The sequence below is a fragment of the Hyaloscypha bicolor genome (assembly GCF_002865645.1).
Source record: "Hyaloscypha bicolor E unplaced genomic scaffold K444scaffold_182, whole genome shotgun sequence".
Classification (NCBI taxonomy): Eukaryota; Fungi; Ascomycota; class Leotiomycetes; order Helotiales; family Hyaloscyphaceae; genus Hyaloscypha; species Hyaloscypha bicolor.
The window spans coordinates 2,648,158-2,676,100 of record NW_020194684.1 but is presented as its reverse complement, the minus strand read 5'-3'; the positions used below and the strand labels follow the sequence as shown (position 1 = coordinate 2,676,100).

The following is a 27,943-nucleotide window of genomic DNA, read 5'->3' as shown; positions in this document are numbered from 1 at the left end:
TTTCCCGCCGAATTCCTCCACTTCTTCGCTCCACTCAAAGTCCAACCAACGCAGCCACCCCCGCAGCCACCAACTTATGAATCGCCTGCCCTGGATGATAACCATTAAACCAAAGACAACTAGTTCCATCGCCATTATAACAACTCGCATCCTTCGCCCCATACGTCTTCGGACTCGCAATCGCCGTATTAAACGCATCTCCAGTATCATACACCCAAGTCGTCACACCCTCATTCTTCGCCTTGAAATAATCCACCGCTTTCACCAACAATTTATTATAATCTCCAACAGCAGCGCCTTCTGTTGATTGCGTAAAGTTCGGTTGCGCCATTGCCGCTGGCGTCTTCTGAATCGGGGGCACAGTCAAGAATAAAAAGTTCCGAACTCCGGAGGCATAAAGTTCTTGCACTTGGGTGAAGTATTGATCGATGATTTTTTGGGAGAGGGTTGGCCAGTTGGCGTTGGACCACGCGTTCCCGACGTCGTTGACGCCGATCCAGATACCGATGAGGGTGTTTGATGCGGTTAGAGAGTTGGAGGGGAGAGGGGATAGGTTCTTTGTGAAGAGAGAGACTTGGTCGATTAGCGAAAGGACCTGTGGATTGGTATGGCTTTACGAGCGAAGCGTCGGTGGTGGCGCCGCCGGAGGCGAGGTTATAGTTCAGCAAGGTGGAGGCGGAGGAGGGGTGCAGGAGGTAGGTTATCCACTGGTTTTTGTTAACGAATATCTGGAAAGAAGAGGAGGTGGGCACGGACATTGTTCCCATTTGAGGTAGTAGTATAACCTGGGAAAGCGGGGTTGCCGATTGGATTCGAGACTGAAGGTTTGGTACCGGTGATCGAGAAACCGGTTTGGGAGTAGGAATCTCCACTATATTGAATCATTAGACGAGCTCATCGTCTTTTGTGAGGAGGCCACTTACAAGGTAATCAGATACTTGAAAGGGCTGGCCTCCTTTGCCGAAAAATCCGGTGCAGACAACACCGCGGATACGAGGAGCGACAAGCTGAGATATTGGTACAAATAAATAATCGCTGTTTTGTTATTCACCTTGAAGGGTGAGGTTTTTGTAAAGACACGTCATGAGTATATACTCCTCTCGAAGTAACTCCGTCCTCAATTTCTGGAACCCCGCATTACCACTTTGCAAATGCCGACCGAACTTCGTAAAAACATTCTAAACAAGCCAACTATGATAATTTCAAGATTTATCCACCAATCAGTCTAGACTAGCAAGCCAATTACAAAGAATATTTCCATTCTAGGATGCGGAGGGTAACAGGCCGACGGCAGTGTGAGGTTGATTAAACCTTGTTAGGCTAGCCGAGGCGAAAAGGGGTCAGGGGAAGCGAGCTTTTATCCATCGGTCAGTTCCCAAGCCTCGGATTAGATTTTGGGAGAGAGGATTGGAGAACGAGGTTGTTTAGGACCGGTTAGAGCTGAATCTATATGCTCTTCAAGGAATGGAAGAAAGGTCTCCTGGCTAACTTTACAGCGGGGTATAGTGGGAAGTTTACCCCACACTTCGAAGAAGTTCATACCTCCACATCAGATGAAAACATCTTCACAGAATTATTTTTTCACATTACCCTATGTTTTGTTTTTCATACACAACATCCCTAAATATTATCTCCCTCTGATAAATCCTCTAAAATCCAACAACAAGCTTCTTCAACAACTGAAAATTCGACGTCACCAGCCCGGTCACCGAATCCCACCCCAACGTCGCATTCCAAGTCGCATACGGGATAGCCCACCCCTGGGGACCGGTCTCCCAATGTGTCCGTTAATACCATTACATCCTACAGCCGTGTCATTCGTGATATCGTTGAGGGCCGTCCAGCCGATGCTGTAAAGCCATGGGTTAATGAAGCCAAGAGGCCCTTTGCTGACCCGGAAGCGAGTGCCGTTGAGCGGAGTGAGGATCCCAGCGACGGCGGGGGCGGCGGCTGAGGTGCCTTTTGATGGTTGTGTTGTGTTGTATTGTCGTAGATTACTGCGTAGCTGTTCTCGTGATTAGGTATTGGTTGGGGAGGGCTTACTCCGGAGTCAAGCTGTGAGCAGACATATCAGGGAAACTTCTCTCACGGTAGCTTGTGTAGTCTTCATAGCAACCCCTGGTATTTTGGTCGATATGGAACCGGAGATGATTTTGAATGGCCTTTTGTTGATACCAAGGGCGACTGAAATAGTTGCTGAAGCCTCAAAAGCCTCCAGACCCATCGTTCCACGCGACTTCCGGAGAGACGGCCCGGGTATCGCCAACTGGGTGGATGTATGGACTTGTTACTGGGAGCGTGGGCCCAAATTCCGGAGTATTTGGTCCATGGTTGGACATGCAGGCGGATCCAACGCCAATATCACTTGATGATTCCAGGACGGTGATGCCTCTCAGACCAAACATTCCAATCATATTGCAGACGCGGACTGCATATGAGTAGAGAACGCTTTGCTCAGGATCTCGGTATGACTTTGAAATGAGTTGAGGTAGGGCCCGGTTCGGCTGAGAGAGGAGATATCGATAGTATGGAAGGTACGGTTCACCCTGGTTATTCGCAGCCTCGCAGGCTTATGTTGGTCCAGATAGGGTATAAATGGAGGACTACCGCTAGTAGTGAACTTCGCCACTGGGAGAGGGTAACTATTGCCAATGATGTTCTCCACATCCAAGTTTGCCTAGGGTTAGCATATGCTCGGTATATGGAACCCATATATTTAGCATATGCTAACCCTAACCCGTAGGGCCTTTACGCTTTAATATATTCCAATGCGGGGGGTTCTCACCACCCCCCAACCGACCCGGACCCTAAGCCCCCTCGCAAGCTCGGGACTAACCCGAACCTTCCTAACCCCTATATATGCCTAAAATATAACTGCCGCAAAACCTATTCATTAGCTCGGCTAGTTGTCTCGTTTCTTTAAGCAATGATAGTGATCAGCTAAATAAACGAGCATATGCAGAGTTTGGTAATATCGATCAGCTTAAGCGATACTATGGATCAACTAAAACCTCCCCATATTAAGCTCCCTACTCTGCACAACTAATCTATCTACTAACTCATCATGCTATATCGCCACTATGCTTTGATCCAATCTTCTGCCATCACCTTCCAACTGTTAAAATATACGTGGTGAAAATGACTTCCGACTTCGCTCCGTACTTCCAAATGCTCATTAGCTTACAGCACCCCAGCTCCTCGACTTCCCTCAAATACCTAAAGACCACTAGAACGGCTCTATTAAGTCCGTCCAACCGGCCATCCGAGAAAAGCCTATTGAAGTCGTCGACAACTTGAAGCCGGTCGTCGAACTAGGAAGGATCAACCTGACTTTCCTTGTAAGTCTCCGTATGATCTCTTGAACCTTTTCTGTCTTCCCCTTTCATCGAATCAGTCCACAATAAAGGTCCGTTCCTAACAACCTTTCAGGAAAACTCTCCAATCTGCTTTAGTTGGAGAGAGGGCCTTCCCCTTGTTTTATCCGGCGAACATAGCTCTCACTTCGAACCAAGCTCTCAGACTGAAGATGGTATGACGTTTGTACGCCAGAGGAAATTTAAATGACTTTTGTCTTTTCGATGGGTGGTGGATGGATTGCTCGCTGGGTGGGGCTTGCGGAGACATCGAAGAAAGGTTTTGAAGGGTACAATAGAGATTTTAAGGCATTGTATGAGAGTGTAGTATAGAAATTAGGATTGTTTATCTGCATATTTGAGCTTCACGCTTTCAAAATTGGATTAGGTTTTGATATTCAAGTGATGCTCGATGAACAGTACTATATCAGTTTGAAAGACATGACTGTTTCAATTACCTTCCTGTATCATATCTGGCACCACTGTATCCTAAGAAATAAGGGGATGTCCTTACCTAAGCTACGGCCGGAGATGTGGTAAGCTGAGCAACGAGCAGGCTGGTGCTCGAAGAGTGCCCCAGTCTGTCATCTGTCGTAACGGACTGAAGCCTAGTGGATCTTCTCCTCCTCTGTCATGTGGCAAATTCTTATTCTGGACTTTTGATCACGCGACCTGGCTTGAATCTGAACACCAAGCTCGTTGTGTTTCATTTGAGCAGGATTATGATTAGTATGAGCCCACTCGCCAAGAAACAGAAGAACAATTGTGATTTCGATTCCTTTTCAGTCTAACTGGTTCTCTTTCAGGACTGTGCAGTACTTTAAGCGACTGTACCTAGGTAAAAACCGACCAAACAATTCTCCAAGCGTCCAGCAACTTTGCAACATACTCTTCATCAACCACTCTCCCCATATTTTTCGTGGCGTCACTCTGCCCCTCAGCTGCTGCGGTCTCGAACTTGATCTCTTTCCCCTCCCCATAAATCTTTTGCGCCTCCCAGAAAGCAAGTAGTTTCCTACTCGGATTTTTCTTGACATCCTTCTCGCTGCTCCTCAATTTCTCAAGCCAGGTCTGCCAATCCACTACTTCAAAAACTAATCCCGCTTTCTTCAAGGCAGGGAGAAAATCAGCTTTCCATGAGCAAGGCCTGGGGTGAACGAGATTGTACACCAGATGTGGTCTCTCCATGTCTTCTCCTGAAATTACTCGACCTAGATGAGAAATGTCCAAAATGGTCTTGGACAACGAATCCACATCGATCCACGAGCAGCGATCCCCACCACCGGGCGTCTCGGGCAGCGAGCGAGTGCTCAACGCAGAGCGAATCAGAAGCGGGATCATCTCATTCGGATTCCACAGCATCGACCCAGAGTTTTGAGAAGGGATTATTTGCCCAATCCTCAAAATCACCGCCCGAGCTCCATCTAGAGCAACAGCTCTCTCGAGTATTCTTTCAGCGATGATTTTGGAACGAGCATAGCCTGTCGGCGAAGCATCTGTCAATTCTTTTATTGGATCTTCGGGAATGGTGACTTCTTTGCTTGGGCGTTGGGCTGATGTTGCCATTGCGGTACCCACTGAGGAGCAGAAGAGGAGATGGGCGGGTTGTGTGAACGAAGATGAGAGGGAGAGATTGACAAGATTCTGCAAGGCTGCTAAGTGAGCCTCGAACGATCTCACTGGCAGAGCAAAGTTGACTTCCCATGCACAGTGGATAATGTGTGTTGTCTCTGCCTGAAGCTTCTGGAACACTAGGCCTGGCAAGTCAAGATCTGGCTTCGAGAGGTCGGATAGAAGAGGATGTATTTTCGTGGATGAGGCGATATGAGTTGAATATTGTTCTTGAAGAGCTTCATTGAGCTTTTCGATGGCTGTTTGAGGTGCAGATGTGGTTCGTAGTAGGCAGTAGATTTTGGATACACTTGGCAGTCTCATGAGTTGAGAAAGGATATGAGAACCCAGATATCCGGTTGCGCCAGTAAGAAGCTGGAATTTATGTTAGCATAATCTGACCATCTTTAGAAGTATGGACATACCACAACGTTGCGCGTAGGAGCTTTTCTGTCACAATTTTCACGTTTGACGAATTGAGAGTACTTGTCTATCAAATTCCGCATCTCCGTGACCTCGTCCACGTCCCAGCTGAAGTTTGCTTCCCCAGAACGGACATCTGACAGAGCTTTGGCGAGCTTCTCCACATTTCCGGAATCATATACCACCATCGACGGACACTTCGAAGCATTCCCACCAAGGTCAAGGTTCCTAATAATCAAGCCCCTCATCTGAATAGCCTTCAGACTATCCACACCAGCCGAGAAGAAATCCTCATTTGTATCTTTCAGATGAGTACCCAACTTCTCAAAAGACTCCATAATCCACATTTCTAACTCCTCACTATCCAGCACAAGAGTTCCCTCTTGACTACTCTCCAACCTCTCATAAACACCTTCAATCACCTCCCTGAAATCCCGATACACCTGCGCCCTCTTAATCGAACTCTTATCCGTTGTGGGACAGTCGACATCCTCCCTCAAAACAACAACCATCTCCCTACTAATCTGCGAGAAACCCTCCGCCCTCGTATTAGCATCCTCAATCGCCGGCCACACCCTATCCAAAAACTCCTCGTTACTCAAGCCCCTCGCACTCTCCGCCCTAAACAATAACAGACCCGGAACCGGTCTATCAATCCCAAAAACAACAACTTCTCTCACTAAAGGATCTTGCTGAATCCTGCCTTCGATCGGCAATGGTAATACCTTTTCCCCATTGCTCAATGTTACGCGATCATCAAGCCGCCCGACGAATTTCCACGTGTTAGGGATGCTGGGGTGAGCGATGAAGAGATCTTTGGTGTGGAATGAGTTTGGCGGGTCGTTGGAGTTGGATGCCATTTTCCCTTTATGCCCATCGAGAACCACGCACTCGCAGATTGGACCGTCGATGGGTTTCATTTTGATAAAGGGGGCGATATGAGGGGGCGGGCGGAGGTAGTTCCACGCTTTGTCTTCTTTTGGTCTGTTTAGAGATGTCAAGATAAGAGCTACCTCGGTCCTGTGTCCTTAATCAGTCAACATTCCTTATACCCCACTCTTCTGAAGATTGTGGAGTTGTCTTGGGACGCAAAGGGGTGCAGAGGGAGACATACGCCCCAAAAACAGTCCCAAAATGAATACCCTCCCTAACCATCAAATCGCCTAGCTCATCTGGACACCTACTCCCACTACAACTCACCACTTTACATCTCTTCAACACCTCAATCCCATCCCTCTTTTCGCACAACAGCTTCAACACATACGGCACAGTCCACACAATTTCCGGCTCCGCCGCTTTTATCGCAGCTGTGACGGTCTCGTGTGTTTGAGGGATATGACCGTTAAACAGGTAGATACATTTCCGCTTGTAGATGGCTTGGATGAAGGAGATAAAGCCGTGGGCGTGGAAGAGCGGCACGGACTGGAAGGCGATGAGCGGTTGTGCGGTCAGCATGGTGGCGAGCAGACGTCTGTGGGTATAGTGGATTGAACACGGGAGGCCGGTGGAGCCGGAGGAGTGCATCATTATTAGCTTCTTCAAATTCTCCTTCTCGCCATCGATACCATTGCGTTCAAATGGCGGGGTGGTGTCGTTAAGGATGTCATATTGTTCTCTTGTGAGAATTGGGATGACGGTGAGTGGGAGAGAAGCTGAGGTCTTAGTTGCTAAATTAAAAAATTGGGAAGCGTAAAGAAGCGTCCTGGCTCCTGAATCTTTGAGGAGATTCACACATGCGGTGGCGGGGAGGCGGGGTGAGAGCATGAAGGTCGTGTATCCAAGTCTCCCCAAACCGAAGATCGTGACGATGTAATCGAGACCTGAGATCCCATAGATACCAACGACTTCATTTTCATCTGCCTTCTACCTTCTCATCTTATTAATTCACATATCTTTCTTATTCAGAAGGGAAATTGAGAGCCAAAGTGGGAGAGAGGACGCACCAAAGGTTTCACGCCCAGTTTTAGGAGGGCTTTTGAAGCACCATCAACAAGCCGATTCAACTGCTTCCCATTGAAAAGCTCATAATCTGTAATCCCTAACTTGGATTTTGGATACCCAATTAAAGGAATCCGGTCTTCATCACTTGCTCTTTCACGGATTACTTCATCGAACGTGAAGATCGTCTTCACCTTCAACACTGGCCGAGCGCCGATATCGCTCATCATTGAGACTTTTCTTTGACTGAAGGATCAGTGCTCTACTTGGAGGATATATCCAAAAGCCCAACGTTAGACATGCGATTGTGCAGAAACCCCTCCCCGTGCAATTCAAAGGCTGTGAAGTCAAGCAGCCGAGATGCGAGCGAAAAGCAGATAAACAGGAAAACATAGGACACTCGGCATCGATGGCGAGAAAGGATCAAAAGTGCAGAAATCAAACGCTGCAGACGGTTGAGTGATCCTTGATACTTGCAGATGCGAAAAGAACCATGGAGAGGAGAACGAGACGAAGAGGGAGGTGTGAGTGGTGACCAGGAGTCGGGGATGTACCCCCCTGAACCTGGCTCATGCAACACCATTCCTGTAGACAGGGACCGGAAGAACATCCGGGAGGAACGAGTTGATGGAAGGATGGATCCGCTTGGTGGGATTGTGGAATGATTACAAAGCTTAGTTCCGAAGTTTGGGAGCTTTGGCTGTGACGTTACGGCCGGGGAACTGCCAAGGTTGATGTGGTGGTGCCTCGAATTTTGGTCTGCGGCGACGTTTGATACAGCGGATGGGGGTCGCGAGCCTCAAAGAAGAAGTGGCCTTTGTTAGATTCATTCATTTCATCGAGGGGCTAATGTTAGGTACTCTTATCTGTAAGGGGTTGAGGCAGTGTTTATTAGCTATTGACGTACCTCCCTTCAGCCTGTTCCTTTCTAAACAGGTGGCCCCACGCATATTCTTGTGCAGAAAGTGCTGGTCAGGATAGAGAGATTCCTCCCCTCATACTCGTAGATCGGATACACACTACAATCCGATTGTTTTCTAATATGCCGTATGTCGGTCGGAGATCCTGGGTCTGCTCTTGGTTTGAGTCGTTTCAAGACGATCGCTTCTTCGTCTGGAAGCTTTTTCGGGTTGAGCTTGCAAATCTCACGTCGGAATAGGCGGTGGCATTCTGTAGATTAGATAACACAGATCCTACGTTGCAGCATCTAGTTACGACGATGCATGGAGAATATGATACTTCAAAGTTCCTAGCCCCAGGCTGGAATTGACCCCCGAAATTGCCAAATAGCATCAGCTAAACTTCTATGACCCAGTGAGCTTAGCAGTCTCAATGACCTTCTCTCCTTCCTCGGTATCATTCAATCCACCAACAGTCCACTCTCTGATCTGATGACCCTTCCACATAAGGAGGCCAATGAAAACAAAAGAGAAAACATCAAGGAATGCCATCATTCCATACGTCCACCCAACATTAACATCAGCCACCCAGTCATTGATATAAAACGCAACCGAGAGGCCGAACACAAGGCGTAGCATATTTGCCGTGATACTAGCTTCAGCTGGATGTGACACGAAGCACTCGCAGATGTAGTTCACTGTGATTGGAATCAGGGAGAGTGAGCCGAAAGTCACGAAGACTTGTCCAACGGCTATGACGATCCAGTTCAAATGGTACTTCAAGGCAGCACCAAAAAGTCCAAGTCCAATTGGATTGAAAATCAGAGCCGGAATCCACAGTGCATGCAGACGATATTCGGGTTTCCATTTGCCTCCGTTGCGTGAGCAGATTGCGAGTGGGAGTCTATCGCTGACGAAGTGTCCGTAGATCAGGGCTATTACGATGCCAATCCAGTGGACGAAGGAGACTGAGAGCATCGGATTAGAAGGAGGATATCAGCATAGGAGAGGAGATCTCACAGTTTGCGTTTTCTGTGGTGCTGAAGCCATATCCTCCAGCCTTCACTGGCTTCTGCAGAAACACTGGAGTGAGGGCATTCATTGCGATGTAGAATCCGAAACTGATCAAAGTGAACACACTCATGATAAGCATAACTGGAGACACGAGAATGAGGAAGGGAACCGCGGCAGCCCGAACCTTGAAATTCTGTCAATTTACAAATTCCTTTTTCTGGAAGAGAGCCATACCGTTTGACGTGCAGATGATATCGGGGTAACCCGAGTACCTGGGAAGAATGTTGCAATTCTGTTGGTAAAGAAATTTCCTGGCGCTGGCCTGTTAACTGCATCTGGTTCTCGATCCCAAGATGTCTCATGCATGAACAACAAGCAGGTGGTGATCGTAAATCCGAGCAGTCCCACAGTCCACCAGAATTCCAAAGTCCACGAGTGATTGGCTGAGATATATGCCGAGAGTGTTGGACCCGCCACACTTCCAAAATTTAAGCACCAGTGAAAGGCTGTGAAAGCTCGACCTCTTTGGTGAAGAAAGAAGAGGTCAACCAACACACGAGGACCAAGGACTCCAGTGACACCGCCGAAAAAGCCGGAGAAGAATCGGGAGACAATGAAGCTGTTGAACTGATTCTTATGGATCATTAAGGCTCCCCACACTTGTGTGAGGAGACAAGCAATCAATGTCCAGAATATAACTGAGCTTCGGCCAAGTTTGAAAGAGACGGGGGCGAACAAGAATCCCCCGGTTGCGAAACCCGCTGAAGCTGCTGAGTTCTGTCAATAGTTAGTTGCAGTCTCAAATTAAGGTGGAAGTATGAACATACTTGCCATGCAATATGTGTCGTGGTTTGCTTGTAAAGAACGGACTGTGACTTGACATTGAGTTGACCTGCCAGCGGCGCTACGAAACCAGAGAACACAGCTAGGCACAGCACTGCAACAACGCTGACTTTCTTGCTCATCGGCCAGTTCTAAAATGTGTTGTCAACGACGCAACCTTCGCCGCAGTGGAACTTTGGACTTACCAGAGGGTCGCGAGGGTCGTCGCTTGGACGAGGAATCAACGTAACTCCATGATCCTGCTTGAGCTCAGGAGTCTTTGGCTCCTCAAAGTCATTGACTTGCTCAATGCTCGATGTCGAGGGAGCTTCCTTGACCTCCTCCATATCGAGCGTGTCGTTGATATAGAGAAACGATATCTGCCAACTGGGTATTCAAAAATTTCCCGGGTGGTTAAAGTAACCCGATTGTAGGATGCCAGAAGGTTTCGAACAATGAATGTGGGGAGGAAAATGTAGGATTAGACACCTTCTTCTTCCAGGGACTTGCATATGCAGGATCATTTGCAACTTTATCCATTGCAGGGGCGTATGTCGTTTCTGGATTCTCAGATTTCGGGGTGCACAACTGCTGCAACTAGCAAAGGTTCCACCGAAACGTCCCGTCTACTGTTGGCATTGCAACGCTACATGGGTTGATATTGAACTAAAGATTCCAGGATCATGAGAGCTCAGAAGAAGGAGTTTGACGACAATCGACAAGGCTTGTGAGATCTCGGAGCAGGGCCAAGGATGTTTTCGTTCTACCAATGGGCTAAGGCAAGAGCTCTGTAGTGAAAGAAACAGTATGCATGTGCCGCCGGCAATTTAATGAAATGTTGTGAAGGGCTGCATATCGTCCAATCGCCAACGTCCAACCCCAGACATGACACTCAGGGACCATGTCATCTCGAGTCCACTTGGCTGGGTTCTTCAGATTCTTCTGAGCTGTTTACGGAGTGACGTTCACCACAAACTGTTGGGTGGCTTGGATGGCATTTTCGGACGAAGCGGATTGCACCCGAATCCAACAGCGCACGGCCTGGCAGACGTCAGAAAGACCTGCAGATAAGGTTGGACAGGGGCACGTTGCGGGTGCTCTGGGGAACTTAGCACAGATGCACGAAGTTTGCAAGTTGGCAGCGAAGAAAAGCTTCTTCCCACAACGACTCTCTAGGACCGACTTTCCCACCAAACTCCAAGGATCATTCCAGGCTAGAATTCGTCGAATCTGTTGACAAGACATTTTCCGTCTCTGCATACGAAACAGTTCCGATTTCAGAGGTTTTTGATCCAGGAACAGTTGGGGGTCGCGGGAGAGAAGACAGGGATCTTGTGGGATGGAGCCTTCAATCGTGCCGAGACCAGCGATCGATCCTTGCGCGTTCGTCCTCGCCAGTTTATTCCCTGAGCAACGGACGACCTTAAGTCGTCAAATATTATTGGAACTTAGTCGACAACGTTTCGAGAGTTGGTGGTCCCTGTCAAGTTCGCTTCTCGCCATCACAGGAACGAACTGAGCAAAGAAATTAATGGAGAAGTCTCTCCCAGCTGTAAAGTCCAAATCTTGACGTTGAATGCAGGCATCGAAAAGGGATCAGTGTGACATCAGAACTGGAAATCTCGCCCCTCAAGTAAGGCTTTTAGCCTCCCTTAAGCCTCTCTACAGTCAACTTTGTGAACGTGCACTTGGCAAGCCTGGCCTATCAACACTCTTCACACCCCATGGTTCCTAAGCGGTTTCTGCTACTTCGACGCCACATGCAAGAAGCTAACACCAAAGACCTCCCAGCCTAGCCGCAGTTTATGCTCTTCATATCAACTCCCGGAGTCGGAGCGTCCTTGAATCACCAGGTTCCCTTCGACGAGTTTCACAGCCAAGGCGTTCGTCACTTCCGTGTTCCTTCACAGATCTCGCTTGAAGTTCTTCCAGAAGACCAATCACCACTGGGACAGCCCCAAGAGTGTGCAAGAACCACCATATTTGCTCCCGTCTTGCAGATCTTGTACTGAACGGGGCAAGGCACGGAGATCAAGTTTTGCTTTTTCATTCCACCGAACCGAAGTCCGATTGCTAACTTCCAAGTCACTTGCGATCCTTCCATGACAGCCTCCAGATCGAATATCGTTCCGTAGATCAGCTGTAACTCATTGGTTTCAACCAAGCCGGGGGTTTTCAATTTCCGAAAGCGAGGTCAAATCCCAGTCTCCAATAGCTCTTGTTCGCGGGAAAGGAGTTCTTCGCTGGCTGGGTATCACATGCCACAGCTATTCCTGCGTTCGAATTTGTTGGGAGGTTTTCAAAATGCAGGTGACAGCAATCTGTTGTCAAATAAACCTAGTCCTTTGGAGCGAGGGCATGCAGGTACCATTCACTAAGAAAAAGTGGCTGATAATTGCCGTGCAATTGGGTAAGTTGGGTACAATATCGATGCAACCACGGTCAACGGGAGCCTGTTAAGAAAGGCATAGCAAGTACAAGTAAATCTGTCACACCGCTGATGTTTTCTGTTCTCTGTTGATGTTTGCTATTAGATGGGTAAAATTCACGTTTGAGTCAGGACTCATTGCATTGACAGCAACTCACCATGTCTTCAACCAAGGTTATCCCAATCGTTGACCCGGAGACGGTTGCATATAACAGGAGGATCGTCCTCGCGGCCACAATAACGGTACTGGTCCTATCTAATGCATCTTATATATTACGGCTCGTTGCGCGGCGAATGCAACATCAGAGGTTGCAAGCAGATGATGTTTTTATGGGCTTGGCCTTGCCTTTCAGTAAGCCTGACCTAACTTGACCAGGAACTCCTATGATACTACCACAACTCACTTGAAGACAATGTGTCTATTGTGGAGAGAAAATTTCAAACGGAATACAGTTTCTACTGGCAACTTTGCTGACTACTTGAACTTACAGGTTACATTCCCGCTGTCTGTTTACTTTATGGTCTGACATGCGGTCTGGGCAAACATCAAGTGAACGTATCAAAACCAGACCTCAGAAAGTTTAATATTGTAAGCGTTGATCTCGAATATGTCCATTCGATATCACTAACCTCAAAAAGTCACTGTTCATTCTCCAAAGAGGCAATCCACCATGTCTCTTCTGCGTCAAGACGTCTATCTTGATTCTCTATGCACGCCTCTTTCGCACTCAGACTTTCAAACGAGTGTGTATTGGGGTTTGGGTATTCACGTTGGTAAGCTCAGTCAGCTTCCTTATTTCCCGTTAGCTTGTGCTAAAACTATCAAAGTGCTGGGCAATCGCAGCCTTCACCTCCAACATCTTGCAATGCACACCCATCTCCTTTTTCTGGGACAAGCAACAACCTGGCCATTGCATTCCCAACGCCTTAATCCTAATCGGAATGACAAACGGCGTGCTCTCCTTCGTCGGTGACCTCGTCATCCTCGCACTGCCGATCCCCATGATCTGGAGTCTACAAATCAACACCAGGAGGAAGATAGCGTTGAATGGTATTTTCCTGATTGGGGGCTTCGTGTGTTTGACGAGCATTTTCAGATTCGTCGCGCTGGCGCATATCAACACGAAGGATATTACCTGTAAGCCGTCTCAAGCGACCATCCCCTGCCAAATGGCTTTCAAGTCCCAAAACAACGAGGCCATGCTAACAAAATTGCAGTCACGCAGGTTGCACCAGGTGTATGGACATACATCGAACTCGGGATCGGTATAACGTGCGGCAACCTCCCTCTCCTGCGCCCTCTCTTCGGCCGCTACCTAGCAGGTACCCGAAGCGGCACGAACAATACTCCCTACGGAAATTCCAAATCCGTGGACTCATACCCGCTTTCGCGTGTCACGGCGTCGGTGAACGGAAGGGGGGATACGGATGGATTCCAGAAGATGAACGGGAAGTCGAAGTATGGTGCAGAGGTTGATATTGAGAGCGTTGGAGAAGGGAGCGAGGTCGAGTTGAACCAGAGGGTTGCGGCGATTGGGGTGGCGCATGGTGGGAATGGAACGATGCATGCATCATCGGATACCTGGAATGGTGAGGGGATTCAAGTTAAGACCGATGTCGATTTGAGGATCGAGAGGGTGAGGAGGGAGATTGAGATAGAGACCGTCAGAAGTCAATCGCGGATGGCGAGGTGATGAGCGACTGGCCTTGATGGGAAGCTGTATCGATGTGTGAACTCTGGGCGTTTTCTGGGTCTTGGTCTGAGGTTTGATGATTGTTGCGATGTCGATTTCTCTATACTCTCCGGTCTGTCAGAAACAACAGCCCAAAAACAGACAATGAATTCTCGTCAATCCAAAACACCTTCGGATGTTGGCCTGGCGACTTTTGCCTCTGTGGTTTCATAGGAGGATATACACCTTCCCGATTCGCTCTTTTGCATGGGTGCAGCCACGATTCTTGGGTGTGTTGACATCAGCCAATGAGATATCATGCACGTTTCTGCAAGTTCCACAAAACCTCAACTCCGGTCTGTGGTTTCGGAAAAGCACGTTCAAAGCGGAATAAAGGCCCGCAACTTCCATTCGATGTGCAACAAAGGGATTGCCTTCAATTGCAACCTCTGAGAGGGAGGCGCTGACCAGATCAAAGCCACTGGTTTTGTAAGTGCTAAGTGTAATAGGATTGAGATGAAAACCAACTTCGTCTGAAGTCTGGAAATAATAATCAGATAAATATCGCAAGCTCGCTATCGTCTAGAAAAATGCCGTTCGAAAACAAGGATACTCAACATATATTCATCACCTTGCTTTACTGGAGCAGAGCTGATGGACCGGAAGGGAGTGTTGCCCAGCAAAGCATCATGCGCGTGAAGTCGATGAGCTCGTGCAAATGCAGACCTCTGGAAATACAATTATTTGGCCGCGGCCTTCGTGAGATATTTGAATTGTGTCAAGTATAGCTATAGCTCAAGAAGCAAAGTTAAACCTTCGTCCTTTTCCGCTTCGCCATTCCTTTATCCCTTCTTTTCCTCGGCTCTCTATATTCCTCTTCACTCACATCGTCTGCCACCTCCACTTCCTCAACAGCCACCTCATCCTCTTCCCCAATAACAGGCACTTTCCTCTTCCCTTTCCCCTTCCCGCTCTTCTTCAAATGCTTCTCCTGCTCCCTCTCCGTCCAGCCAATATCATTATTCTTCGCCCACTCCACCGCATGATCTGCAAACGTCCTACTCTCCCCGCCAATCGGCTGAGTCTTCTTCGCCTTCAACTTATTAACCGCTTCCTTCATCCTTCTACTCCCCACCGGCTTCTCCTTTGGATTCCCAACCACTCCGCTACCAGCAGCACCAGTCCCAACCGCACCGTCAAAGTACCGTGTAATGTTGCTTTGCGTACCTTCAAGTTCCCTGCGGTTCATGTCGCGAATGACAGGGACGAGTACCTCGTCAGTACGTTCTTGAGACCAGCCTATTGTCGCCATCAGGAATTCTCTCAGTCGGTCCAAGTCCGGGACGCCCCATTGGAATGGTTCGGGAGTGGAATCGACATCTGGCTTTAGATACGCTTCTGTGACAGCGGGACTAGGGAATCCAGGGGGGAGAAACAATTTCGTAGCTTGAGACCTCCGGAATTTCTTCCTGAATGTTGATTTTTCGGTCGCTAGAGCTTGGGGATTATGTTGCACGGATGCCCACCAGTCCTTGAATTCCTGCAAGCCAGTTGCAGCAGGGAACTCCGAGAGGATTTCAACGGCGGTGACGGGTCCGACGCCGGGGAGTCCTTCGGTGTAATCTGAGCCCAAAAGATGGGCGATGGCGATTAGTTGGTCGCGGGACAGAGACAATTCTTTTTCGATGGCATTGGAGAGGTAACACTCCACCAATTTATTGCTGTTGAACATGTTCTTGTAGACGCGGGTGCCTCCAAAGAGGAAGATATCGCAATCATCTGTTACAACGCCGTCGACGAGGCCGAGACGTACGAGCTCGGCGCATTGAGCTTCTGCTTCCATTGGTGCTGTGATGTAAGGGAGGCCGAAGAGGCGGAGGAGAGCTTGGCATTCCGTGATCATGATGTGTGAGACTTCGTCTGCATCTCGACGATCTTTCTTTTGCTGGTTCCGTAGAGCCTTGAGTTCTCTTTCATAGGACTCTTGATTCTCTTGCTCTGACTTGTTGTTCAGCGTGGAAGCAAACCGAGCATGTTCTTCAGCTTCGATAGCTAGTTGAGCAAGAAGCTCTTCATCCTCAGGATCGCTGAAGTCAAATTCAGCATCCAGTTGACGCTCAAACGAGTCATCAACCGGTAGTTGGCTTGGCTTTGACGCCGAAAGAGGTTCTGACGGAAATTCAGAGGTCGGATCCGGCATATTGACGTCTTCGAAGAGTGGACTCGGGCTTCTGGATATCAGTGCTGATGATTGCTTTTTGGCACCACCATTACCTTCCGGCACCTCAACATCCTCAAATTCAGGAGAGGTTGATTTCGACTTCGAAGATGCAACATCAGTACGACCTCCTGCGGGATGTGACGGATCAACTGTTTTTGCAAACTTCGTGACAGCGTCTCCGTAATCGCTGTCAGACCACTCAACTTCCTCGTCTTCGGCTCCCTGCTCTGCCTGCTCCGCCTGATCTTCTTGCTGCATCTCAACAGCGTCGACGGAAGGCTGGCAATTTTGCGGAATTTCTGGTACAGGTGGTTCGGCCCTGACATCCTCGGCCACCTCATCCAACTTCTCAGTCGGGCTCTTCCTCGGCGGCGGTGCATCAACAATCTCAACATCGCTCTCGTTATCTGAACTGTCAATCTCGATTGGCGCAAATTTCTTGCGATACTCTCGCTCTTCTTCCAACGCCCTTTCTCTATCCTCAGCATCCAATTCCAGATCTCGCTCTCGCTGGACCGCGACTTGAGATCTGATATCGTCTTTGCCGAGCATCCATGGCGGTAAAGGTCGAGGTGCTTCTTCCTGGAGGGCATTATCAAACCCACCAGCCATATCTTCTTCATCTCCATCCTCTGCATCTGAGACCGGGTTCTCGGGTGCTTTTCCATTCTTGCTGAAAATTGAAGTCCCAAAATCAAGTTTCTCAAACGGCAAAGGGCCGTCAAAGGGATTCTTGGTATTCGAAACAACGGGAGCGGGTTGCATTCTCTTCTCAGGTGCTTTTTGCTTCCTTGCCTTTGCCAAGGCAGATTGTAAATCCATCTCGCTATCACTATCACTGTCGATAGTAACAGGCTGCCTTTTCGGAACGGCAGCATTAGCTCTATTGTTGACAATATGAGCTATCATTCCACCACTAGAGCTGGTGATAGGCTTCGGAGCTTGAACAGGCCTCTGTTCAAATTCTGGCATGGGAACATCCTCGAAATCGTCCTCCTCATCCTCTGGCTCAGAGCGGAGGTGATTCTTCTGCAAGGAGAGTGCAATGGCTTGTCTGAGGTGCTCCTCATCGTCTGATTCGCCAACATCGTCCTGCTGCAACGACAGAGCAATAGCTCGGTTGAGCTCTTCTTCCTCTTCATTAAACACAAGTTCAACGCTCGTTGACGGACCGGCCTCGTCGTCGACAAACAACGACCCAGGCTCTTCCGACGGGACTCTCGCCGACCTTGAACTTTCTCCATTTGTCGAAGCGGAAATCTGCTGTCTTTGTTTCGCCATTTCCCGTGCCTGGAAATCGTTGTAGCTCAAATTCTGCTCGAGATTGGGTTTGGCCTTTGGAAGTCGATTAAGCCCTTCAACAGGAACATCCTCAAAATCTTCTTCTCCCTCATCATCTTCCTCATCTTTTTGGACCTCATGATGCAAAGCATCCACATCAATCGGCCTCTCCCTTTCGCCCACCCCTTTCTCCGTACTCACAACACCCAATGCCCACCCCCCTTCAACACCATCATTTTTCACCAAAACATACTCCCTTCCCCTCTCGCCCGCAATCCTCCCACCACCAACACCAAACAACCCATCCTCCCCATTCATGCCGTTCAAATTCATCAATCGTTGCGTCAACTCATTCCTCTCCCTGACCCTCTCAATCTGAAACCTCGAGAACGCCATGCGATCCGGAAACATATCCTCCAACTGCTCCTTACTCAGTCCCATCCGCAGCCTACTCCTCAACCTCGCCGCATTCAAAATATTATACCTATCCCCGGCCGGCAGACTCAAAAAGAACTCGCCATTGAAATCGATCTTGCTGAAATCATACAGATTAACATCCTCCCCATTGTGAAACTGCCTCGCATACTCCTCCAGCTCCTCGGCACTCATAATCCTCGGATCATTCGGCTGTCCCATGCCTTCGATCCCATTTTCCAACTCGGGGAGATGATACTGATCCGTCTTTCGGAAGTGGCGGTTGCGTTGCCGTTCCGCGGACGACATGCCCATCTCACCGACATACACCATATCCTCCTGTCTCGGCAGCGGCTCCTCCTCATCGACATCATTCCTCAGGCCCGCCTTCTCCCTCTCCCTCTCCCTCTTCCGCTTCTCGTCGTCCTCCTCGCCTCTCCGCTTCATCTGCACCGCCAACAGGCGGCCCGCCGTCCTGACCGCATCCTCTCTCCGGCCCTCCCTCCGCTTCTTCCGCCCTAGGATCGTCTGCCGCTTCAGCACCGGCGCACCCCCGTCAAACACAAACACTGGCTTGATACCGAAGTACAGCAGTTTGCAGATCCGTCGGAAGAAGCCGACGACGTGCGAGTTGCGGAGCGCATTGCCTTCTTTGTCGCGCACGGCTTTGAGGAATTGGTAGATCCAGATGGAGGCGTCGACGGCGAGGCGCTTGCGGTTGAGTGTCGGGAGCGGGGTGGGACGCGCGGAGGGCGCGAGGATGGGCCAGAGACCTGTTACTCCCATCTCGAGATATCAGGTTTCTCGTCGTGGGCGAGTGGAGAGGTGTAGAGCTCGTGGATTCGGGGGTCGTAGTGGGGTGGCGGGAGTGAAGTCGAGCTCAAGGCGTCGAAAGCGGGACCTTGATGTGAATGCGAAGAGGCGCGCACATCCTGCACACCCTCTCGTTAGATATACGTCTCCTTCACGTCACTGCCGAATGTTTGAAAACCCTTCTTCTCGAAAGCTGGAGACTCGTCGCTTGCCATGACGTTTATGACTCGACCCCGACACGCCCTCACGTGCTTCACCCGCTATCTAATCGCAATCCCTGTCAAATTTCATTAACTGCCTTCTCTTCTCCTCTCCTCTCCCAAGCCTCTCACTGTCCACTCTTGAAGATCATTGAAGAACGCCAAAATGGAGAAATCCCAAGCAGAAGACTACCTCACCTCGCTCCTGAACAAAACCCTGCGTGTAACAACAACAGACACACGGATGTTTCTAGGCCAATTCAAATGCACTGATTCTGTACGTCTCTCTACAAGCCTGCGAGCATCCCCGCCTCCTTCGCCCAACCCGTTCACTCGTTCACGCTTCCCTCCCTCTCTTTCTTGCCTGAAGCTATTCCTGGCTAGAGCTGACGCGCCACAGGACCGCAACATAATCCTCTCTCAAACTTTCGAGTACCGCCTCCCACCCCCTCCGAAACACCTGGCCGGAGAAGAAGAAGAAACGGTTACAATGGATATGACGAGCCGGTATATGGGGCTGGTTGTCGTGCCAGGGGAGTACATTGAGCGGATTGAGGTTGAGGAGTTTGAGAGTCAGATGAAGGGGAAGAAGGGCGTTGCGGTGGCAGGTGGGAAGGGGGAGGAAGAGAAGGAAGAGGTGTGAAGTACCTAGTCGAGGGAAGTTTTGTAGGACTTTTATGGCTGAGGGATTGGAATGATTTGTAGTGCAGAGCCGGGCCGGCATGGCAAGAGCAGATTGCACGCAGTGCGCACACGATGAGAGGGTAAGACGGTTGCCGGCTACACAGAGAGGATGTGGCATTGAAGTGTTGAAGTCTCCAGGATGACGCGGGAGATAGCCGTGTCTGCTCCAAGATACGGATAGCACATGAAAGAGGCTATAGTAGGGGGGGGTAAGAACTCTAGAAAACCTGCGAGCTTTTATTGCATGGCCCCCACACCTATAAATACAACACTGACAATCTGCCTCCCTCCCTCCCCTCCACCGTCATCCTATTCCTTCCAAGATATTACGAATTACCTCCACATATCCCATCCACTCATCGCAAACGCACCGCATGATCAAAAAGGAGTTTCGTTTCAGTCAACTTTCGTTTTTCCCTGGGAATATTCTCCTCCGGTCCAATTCGACTCCCCCTCTCAAAAACACCGTGTACTGTGACTCCTCCTTCAAACCACGCGAATGGGGGGTATTTAGGCAACGACAGTCTCCTGGCGACCCCTCGTCTCCCCATTCACAGTAGAGTCCTGGATAGAAGGCGCTCCGACCTCCTCTTCCTCTTCCTCGTCTTCATCCTCGTACTCCTCGCCCTTGTGAGCGGAGGCCGGGACCCACAGGCCGGATTCACGGTCGTTCAAGGGTGCGTCTTGGCCAGAGAGGTCATGGCCCTCTCCGTTTCGCTGGATGTTGTTGCGGCGGCGTTGAGACAGAGTGCGAGCACGGGTTGAGAGCTTAGAAGAGACGGCCGCGTTGGCGGTAACCCAATTGGTGAGCGCATCCTCGCAGTCCTGAATGATCGCCTTGGACGCCTCGTATCCGTCATAAGCAGCGCGGGTCTCGCCGGGTGTGACGGGTGTGTCATCGACGAGCTCGAGCAGGTGCTTTCCGTAGCCTGCGATGATGGCAAGCTTCTCGCAGTGCTCACGTAGGGCGTCGAATTGGTAGGTGTAAGCAGCCTTTAGCTTCTCGCGGGTGATGTTTGAGAGTTGAGCTTCAGCAACCAAGGACTCGGCCTCAGCACGGACAAGTTCTTGCTCCAACACGACAATCCTGGGAGAGTTGGGCTCCTTGTACTTAAGTTGCGCGATTTGGTCGGTGATCTTTTGCTTGCCTATTCACGTGATTAAAGTAGTGACAGGAGCTGGAGAGGGGTGCTTACGGTCTCTGCTGGGCTGAACTGAAGCCTCGATGTTTCGGATACTCTTGATAGTAACACGGTATTGGTCATAACGATCAACATACTGATCCTCAAGCTCGCCAATCTCGTAGAGCAAGACGCCAAGCTTGTCCGTGACATCCGAAACATCGTCATCGCAAGCCTCGCCCCAGATGGAGAGTTGTTGCTGCATACAATCAGCAAATGTACATGCGGTTTTGGACTACCGGAAATGCCGGAAGGGATAGCTTACAGCGACTTCCATGCGCTCGCGACCAACAAGCTCCATGCTGCGCATAACATTCTTCTCCATCTTCACGAGCTGCGAGAGCTTCTTCGCAAGATCAGGGCCGAACTGGCCGGCAGTTTGGCGGCGGATAGCATGGCCTAATTCCATACACATCAGCAAAACGAACGTATGAATCGTACGCAAAGACATCCTAAACTCTATAATAGCACACCAAACACATGCTAGAGAAGCGGCAGAGAGCTTTCTCTTGTAGGCAGAAGCGCAAGAACCTGCGATTGAACATTATACGACAATGCTAATGCGCATATTCAATTGCCTTTGCTTATTCTGCCGTTGTACTCCAGCTTATCGCTATCCTCACAGTCCCGTGGTTGTGTGAAGGGGAAAGTGATGATGTATGGAGGCCACGTCATAGGAGATGTCGAGAATGCACTGACCGAGACCACCCTTTCCAAACAGCCGTCCAGACTTCGTGCTTGATGGTGGAGGAGGGGGATTCTGGAGCTGCGAGGCCTGTAGAGAATCAGTTTCTGTCTTCCTCTCTCCTGCGGTGCGCAGGTATACGTTCGGAGCATGTGGGAAGGCAGCGAGGGAGGGGCTTACTGTAGGAGCCCGCGATTGCCTCATAGAGTATGTGCGATGCATCTTGATCTTCTTGCTCTCTTCTCTCTTCTGTGTCTTTGCAAGATCGTAGACTCGTAAGATTGGGAGCAAGGTATCGAGCGGTGGTGTTGATGTGATGAGGAAGCTGGTTTGATGTGAGAAGAGGTCGAGCTCTCTCTTTAGTGTTGACCTTCCATGACGATCACTCAATTAAATCCACCACCCAATGATGACGTAGCACGCTAGCTTGTATTTTAGTAGCGTCGAAACAACGGCAAACACGCCCCATTCCGGCGCACCGCCAAATCAACACGCATCGCTTTCTCCTCAATGCAGACCTTAAATTCCAAGGCCAGGGATATTTCCCTGGGCAGATGGACCCTGAAGCAGATGTTCAGCTCCGTACTTCCGCCTCCACAAATACATTACTGTACTGCACCTCATAGAGATCGCCTCAAGGATGACCCTTCATCTCATGTCTCAGTAGACCTCCACATCCGAGTGGAGAAAGCAGCCACAACGATTTCCAACCCCGCCGTTGATTTAAGCCTCATTATCACTGTCTCTACGTCATGCTGTGAGTCCTCATTCCCAACTCAGAGCTGTGGAAATGAAAACAATCTTGGATTCGTCCAGAGGCTATGTCATGTTAGTCAGGTCACTAGAGCCGTTTAGCTGGACTCTACTTGTCATGTCATGTTACTCCCGCAACCCGGTAGTGAGGTGGCTGTGCTCACTAGGAGAGGAACTACCGCGTCACGTGTGTGTGTTGATCCTTGAGGGGAACTAACTCCCAAAAGAATAAGTTTGTTTTGACTACATGGGCTAAATTGTGTGGATAAAGTAGGTTGACGAGGAACGAAGTCAAGGTACACGAGTCACAGTTGTAATGAGCAGGATAACCGAATGTGAAGATATTCCGAGATATCTCATTGCCTCTCCGTCATAAAGCAGTGAAGCTCATTATTCTATCCCAGTCCGCTCATTAATCATGAACCCCATCTCATTCCGATCCCTTTCTTTCTTTCTCCCTCTCTTTCTCCTACCCTCACTTTCTCCCACTCTCCTTCTCCCAAACGTCCCATACTCATACATTATGATACACTCTAAACCCAAAACACACATACTTTTCCTTCCCCCCCCCTATACACCATAACCCGAACTATGCAAAAAAAAAACCCCCCCGCCCCCAAAAAAAGCAAACTTCAAAAGGCCCACCATTTCCAAAGCCCTATCTAAAGTCCTGCCATGAGACGCGTTGTATCATGTACTGTATATGCCAGATCCACTCCATTTCCCCATTTCCGAACCAAGGAAAGAAGCATGGGTATAAAGACTAGCTAGCTATCAAATCCGGAAGAAGAAAAAAAGGCAAGCAAAATTAACACGAACATGTGGGTATCTCTAAGTCTATATGCTGCAAAAAGAATCAAATAAGGCAAGAACAATGCAAAGGCTATATAAAACGACGCTCGCTCGCTCGCTTTTGAACCTCCTGACATAAGAAAAGAAAGGCGTTGGTGAATGAGGAATCCATTCCACAGACCATACCGGGAAGTTTGCGTAAGGGATAGGACGGAACACACTGTTGAGGATACCAGGAGTTCTGACGCGTCACCCAGAGATCCGCCAGCGCTTCTGTCCAACAAATTAGTACTGGAAGCGTACCCCCCAAACACAATCGAGGGACCTGTGAACATACCGTAATGCTCGGGTTGCCCACAGCACCTGCCTGGACCAAAAGATGCTTGCACCTCTGCAACCGATTCCCATTATCCACGAGGAATTCCTTAATCCTCCTGTCCTCCGTATACCGATTAATACGAATCCTCTCATTCAGCTCCCTCAACTTCTCGACCACGGCTTCGTACACACTCTTCTCATTACCATCCGCGCCTTTGGTACAAGCATTCACCATCGACACGCGCCGCCCCGGGGTCTCCAGCTCGAGCACGTATTTCAGAAGCTTGTCGAATCCGCGCGTAGCGATGTTGTGCACTAGAGTGTTGCCCTCGGGGTCTAGAACGTGAAGGGCTTCACGGAGCGTAACGTCAGCTTGGGGGATGAGGATACGGAAGAGCTCCTCGGTTTGCGTGGCGGTTTCGTGAGCGCGGTTGGCGTTGGAACGTTCTTTGGTGACGATTGCTACACAAACAGATTAGTACCTGCAAATTCGCAAAAGGTGTGACAAAACTAGGCTTCAAAACCAAAACGGTCCCCAGGGCACAGAGGAGTCAAGTTGTCTCCTGAAACAGCCCCCAGCCTCCTAGCCTTCATAGAAAAGGATAGGAAAACAAGTGAAAATCAGCTCACCATGGGCTGGCGTGAGACCAGTCTCGTCTGGTGCATTTCTGTCTCGACCATGTGCACAGGCGCACTTCATTTGATCGACGTAGGAATTCGAGTGCGCGTTCGTTCGGTTGCAGATTCTGCATTCGAAGAAGCCAAACCAACTCTCACCCCTAGCTCCTCGCGCTATATCGTTGAAGCCGTATTTTGGTAGATCGCCCTCTACGGATTCGGCGAGGAGTTGCTCGATATCTATTATGCCGTCTTGGATTTTCAGGTAGTCTGATTCCGATTCGGAGCGGAGTCTGAGGGAGGCGTTGTTCATCATTTGAATGGTCGATTGCCCAGCGATATCGAGAGAACGAAGCTGGTGCTCGAAGAAAGGAAATACTTCCAGTATTTTCGGGTAGAGATTTCGGGGAAGAGGATGCTGGAGCAGAGCATGTAATGGCGTCCGACCGTAAATGTCTCTCTGCGTGAGCAAGAGACCGGGTGGAGCTCTGCGAGGTTTGAACCATTCTAAGAAGGGAATTAAATCCTCTCCAAAGCCCCGTGGATTGAGGACGTGAAGAGGATTTTGACCAAAAACGTTCTGATTCGTGCCAAAAATCTTCTGGTTTGTGTTGTCATTCTGCCGGACCAATCGAGCAAAATAATCCATCTCCACTCCGGCAACCATCAAAAAATGGACTGGAGAGTTTCCAGCGAAGTCATCCTTCTTAAAGTTACTGAGCATCCCCATAGCATTGGCAAAGTTTTCCCGTTCCATGCTCCGAGCGTGGACCATCAAAGCATGCCACTGAGTGAAGCCACAAACGGAACACCTCTCAAATGAGTCGAACGCGTCCAAACTACTGTGGTCTTGACCACAGGGTATGACTCGGAGAATCCCGTTCCATAGACCGTTGTGGGGATCGTGTCGTGGCGGTTTTATAGGCTTAGGTTGGGGTAAAGGCGGTAAAGGTTGTTCTATCTTAGGTTGACGATATGAGTACTGACTTTCCAGGCTTACCACGGAAGAATTTGCCGTTCCGATTGAGTCTCGATGGCTTGCATAATCCGGATGTGAAAATATCGATGCTGCACTCGATGATGCCCAAGTTGAATGGGTTGCAATTGTTTCTATAGTAGAGATAGAATTTCGATCGAATTCAATAGTAGCGCTTCTGTTTCTCTCATTTTGGGGCCTTTGCTCGTACGTCTGATGAAATTCCTGATCAAATGATGTCGAGGTTTGTGGAAGCGGCGGTAGTGGTTGGCGAGGTTGAGGCTGTCTTGGTCGGATTGGAGGCACGCCTCTTGACTGTATCGGCGGCGGTGCAGCTATTGGGTTCGCCGGGCTCGACTCTGAGACCAAAGCATACAGTTGTATAATCTTGTTCTGCGCCGGATGTTAGAAGTGTGACAACTTGGTGGTACGGGGAAACGCACATCTCTCTGCGTCGGGTTAAGTGGGAAGCACCAGTCCTTAAATCGATTCGAGTACGTCTTGTACCTGTTTAATTCAGCATATGATATTCTCTCTTTACACCAATACGACTTACGACCAGGTCAACCTTGGCGTCATTGTAGATTCAATCTGTGGGAAGCTCATCCCAGTCATATATAAACGTATCAGCTCTGGCTGGTATTGTAATTCCCAGCTTTTCTGGGCTCTTGTCCCATCCGGGTCGAGGACATCTTGAATTTTTCTGCATTGCTCATCCGTCAAGGCAAAGCATTGGTCCTTGGTGGGCAAAAGTGGGTTCTTGGAAGCCATCTCGATGGCTTAACATAAACGCGCCAAATGAACAGTTTTGATCGAGCCCGATTGGTGCCATCCGTCGAGGCAGCAACCACCACGACCGCGAGGCTCGATTGTTGACATAAAGCGAATGCGCGCTGCGATGTGTCTTTCTATGTAGACAGCACGACTTTCGCTGTCCCGCACTGGTCTTGTTCGTGGCGGGCTCTCAGTGAGATCGCATTGGAAGCTGACACAGCCGAGGTGGCATGGAGGGATTCAGCTCGCTGATGGGTCTGGGGAGTGCGTTGAAGTATTGTCGCCGAGTACGATAGGATAGCAGGCGGGTACAGAGCGGTCGCGAGAGCCGCGATAAGAGCTGTGCGTCGATTGTTGCAGGTCGAAGAACGTCGATTTGGAGAGCGAGGAGTTGAGAATGGAGAAGGAGAGGAGTCTGGAATGACAGGCGCAATAATTTCTCCAAAGACTGTCTGTGTACGCCCTGGTCATGCTCCACACCCCCAGTCATCACACTAGTGGGTCTTTCTGGTCGGCTCCTGGGGATTCGGGGAAAAGTACCTGCATATCATAGCAGATCCAGATTGGATGGAAAGGAGGGACAAGAGGGTGCCGTCGAGTCGCAATGCGAAGGTGGTGGCGTTGCCGCAAAGTGAAAAGCAAAAGATCCCTGTGCGCAACGGGGCTGCACGGAATGCCTTCCAGGCGTGCCAGGGGGGTCTCATTTGGTAGGCACTTCGGTAGGCACTGTAGGCATCGGCCACACTCGCTGATCGCGGCAGATATTGCCTAACAGTGTACTGCACAGTCAGTACTTCTAGTAGTAGCTGGCGGGGCTGGGACTTTCGGCCGAGCCTGCTGGACAGTGGGGCTGGGGTTAGGGAGGCGGCGGCACCTTGGGGTGTGCTCAGTGCTCAAACATGCCTCCCTCAACTTTGTCCGGGCCGGCAGCATCCATGGATGGATGGATTGCATGGCAGGACGCGGCCGGCTGAATCGCAACGATTTGCTGTCAGCCGTGAGTTTCGTAGCGAGCGCCTGGTACTGAGACTGAGAGAGCTGAGGTTGGGTGAGGAGAGGCAGGGCCGCTTGACTCCTGATAGTCCTTGAGAGCAGGGACTGGTCGCCTGGGGAGGGAGGAGAAACCTTGCCTTGCCTTGCCCGGACCCCATAACCGACTCCTCTTTGAGCCGTGGAACGTGATCGTCCCGCGGGGCCATGAGGCCTCGCAGCGGTGTAACGAGCCACAAGGTCGCGGATGAGCCAGGGAGGAGGAGGGATGGAGTGGCACACTGGCATCCCAAGAGGAGCTTAAAACAAGCAATATGGCGAACGATCCCCGGTTTATATCGCCCCGAACCCAATACATACATACCAAAGGTCCAAAGTACACGTTAGACGTTATAGTCTAGGTACAGTAGGAGAGAGGTGCTGCGGTGCATGCCTTGAATAGTTGAATTGCCGTGGCCTCTCGGCTGCTGCGTCTGTCGTCTGCTCACGACCGTCCCGGGGATATTTGTCACCCCGCAGCCGCCGCCGCCGCCGCCGGTGGACCTGCCCTGCCCTGCCCTGCCTATCTCGACGGCAGCCAAAATAGAAAGCCATCTATCTATCTGTAAGTATGTATCTGCACGCCGGCTGTCTGTAATTATTTCCGGGGATCGGGTCCAGAGAGTCCTCGGGGACGGGGCAGCGTCACTGCGTCGCTGCATCAGGACTCAGGCGTCAGCCTTCCTGATTCTGGTAGACTTGCGCCGTTGCGATGGGCCCAGCCCGAATGTCGAGGGTCTCAGTGTCTCAGACTCACAGCAGCCCAGCCACGGGGCCACACGTACGTCGGACGACCTTTGACATTGGGACACGGCCCCGCACGCTCTCCACTCCCCTGACACGTCGTTCCGCAGCGACCCTGGCCCAGAGTAAGTTTGAGTAACCTTCTAGAAGGATATCACAGGCGTTCCGTAGAAGCGATCGGCAGATTTGGCCAAGTCTGGATCGCTGCCTGTCCGTGTCCCTCTCCTCTCCGTTCAGCGACGTGGCGCCGTGGGGATTTCCAGACTCCCCATCACGATTCACAACCCGTAACGCGCAAC

General features: G+C 50.1%; 8 protein-coding genes across 8 annotated transcripts; 2 read left to right on the top strand and 6 right to left on the bottom strand.

The window, feature by feature from the left end:
• Positions 1–34: 34 nt before the first annotated feature.
• On the bottom strand, positions 35–885 carry K444DRAFT_647560 (carbohydrate esterase family 16 protein; the record flags this gene model as incomplete). Its single annotated transcript, XM_024885357.1, has 3 exons — positions 35–556; positions 618–707; positions 757–885. The coding sequence occupies 3 exons, from the start codon at positions 883–885 to the stop codon at positions 35–37; spliced, it is 741 nt and encodes a 246-aa protein (XP_024728298.1).
• Positions 886–4,093: 3,208 nt separating this feature from the next.
• K444DRAFT_620504 (acetyl-CoA synthetase-like protein) lies at positions 4,094–7,708 on the bottom strand. Its single transcript, XM_024881719.1, has 4 exons — positions 7,331–7,708; positions 6,502–7,250; positions 5,390–6,407; positions 4,094–5,339 (listed from the first exon to the last, which is right to left on the bottom strand). Exons 1-4 carry the CDS (start codon positions 7,550–7,552, stop codon positions 4,188–4,190), a joined length of 3,141 nt encoding a protein of 1,046 aa, XP_024728297.1. The 5' UTR covers positions 7,553–7,708; the 3' UTR covers positions 4,094–4,187.
• Positions 7,709–8,275: 567 nt separating this feature from the next.
• Positions 8,276–10,738, bottom strand: K444DRAFT_656698 (MFS multidrug transporter-like protein). Its single transcript, XM_024886106.1, has 5 exons — positions 10,267–10,738; positions 10,066–10,212; positions 9,473–10,015; positions 9,245–9,422; positions 8,276–9,192 (listed from the first exon to the last, which is right to left on the bottom strand). The coding sequence occupies exons 1-5, from the start codon at positions 10,405–10,407 to the stop codon at positions 8,630–8,632; spliced, it is 1,572 nt and encodes a 523-aa protein (XP_024728296.1). The 5' UTR covers positions 10,408–10,738; the 3' UTR covers positions 8,276–8,629.
• Positions 10,739–12,406: 1,668 nt separating this feature from the next.
• Positions 12,407–14,358, top strand: K444DRAFT_230836 (uncharacterized protein). Its single transcript, XM_024871221.1, has 5 exons — positions 12,407–12,840; positions 12,980–13,077; positions 13,128–13,262; positions 13,317–13,626; positions 13,715–14,358. Exons 1-5 carry the CDS (start codon positions 12,648–12,650, stop codon positions 13,963–13,965), a joined length of 987 nt encoding a protein of 328 aa, XP_024728295.1. The 5' UTR covers positions 12,407–12,647; the 3' UTR covers positions 13,966–14,358.
• Positions 14,359–14,969: 611 nt separating this feature from the next.
• Positions 14,970–18,863, bottom strand: K444DRAFT_636695 (PIN domain-like protein; the record flags this gene model as incomplete). Its single annotated transcript, XM_024884033.1, has 1 exon — positions 14,970–18,863. One exon carries the CDS (start codon positions 18,861–18,863, stop codon positions 14,970–14,972), a length of 3,894 nt encoding a protein of 1,297 aa, XP_024728294.1.
• Positions 18,864–19,186: 323 nt separating this feature from the next.
• K444DRAFT_656695 (uncharacterized protein) lies at positions 19,187–19,733 on the top strand (the record flags this gene model as incomplete). Its single annotated transcript, XM_024886105.1, has 2 exons — positions 19,187–19,367; positions 19,491–19,733. The coding sequence occupies exons 1-2, from the start codon at positions 19,257–19,259 to the stop codon at positions 19,731–19,733; spliced, it is 354 nt and encodes a 117-aa protein (XP_024728293.1). The 5' UTR covers positions 19,187–19,256.
• Positions 19,734–20,284: 551 nt separating this feature from the next.
• On the bottom strand, positions 20,285–21,862 carry K444DRAFT_545431 (uncharacterized protein; the record flags this gene model as incomplete). Its single annotated transcript, XM_024876133.1, has 5 exons — positions 20,285–20,922; positions 20,971–21,154; positions 21,221–21,354; positions 21,655–21,730; positions 21,821–21,862. The coding sequence occupies 5 exons, from the start codon at positions 21,860–21,862 to the stop codon at positions 20,285–20,287; spliced, it is 1,074 nt and encodes a 357-aa protein (XP_024728292.1).
• Positions 21,863–23,276: 1,414 nt separating this feature from the next.
• On the bottom strand, positions 23,277–25,868 carry K444DRAFT_546171 (uncharacterized protein; the record flags this gene model as incomplete). The annotated part of the gene is made up of 4 exons (XM_024876200.1): positions 23,277–23,965; positions 24,134–25,490; positions 25,541–25,604; positions 25,654–25,868. 4 exons carry the CDS (start codon positions 25,866–25,868, stop codon positions 23,277–23,279), a joined length of 2,325 nt encoding a protein of 774 aa, XP_024728291.1.
• Between the last annotated feature and the right edge of the window lie 2,075 nt (positions 25,869–27,943).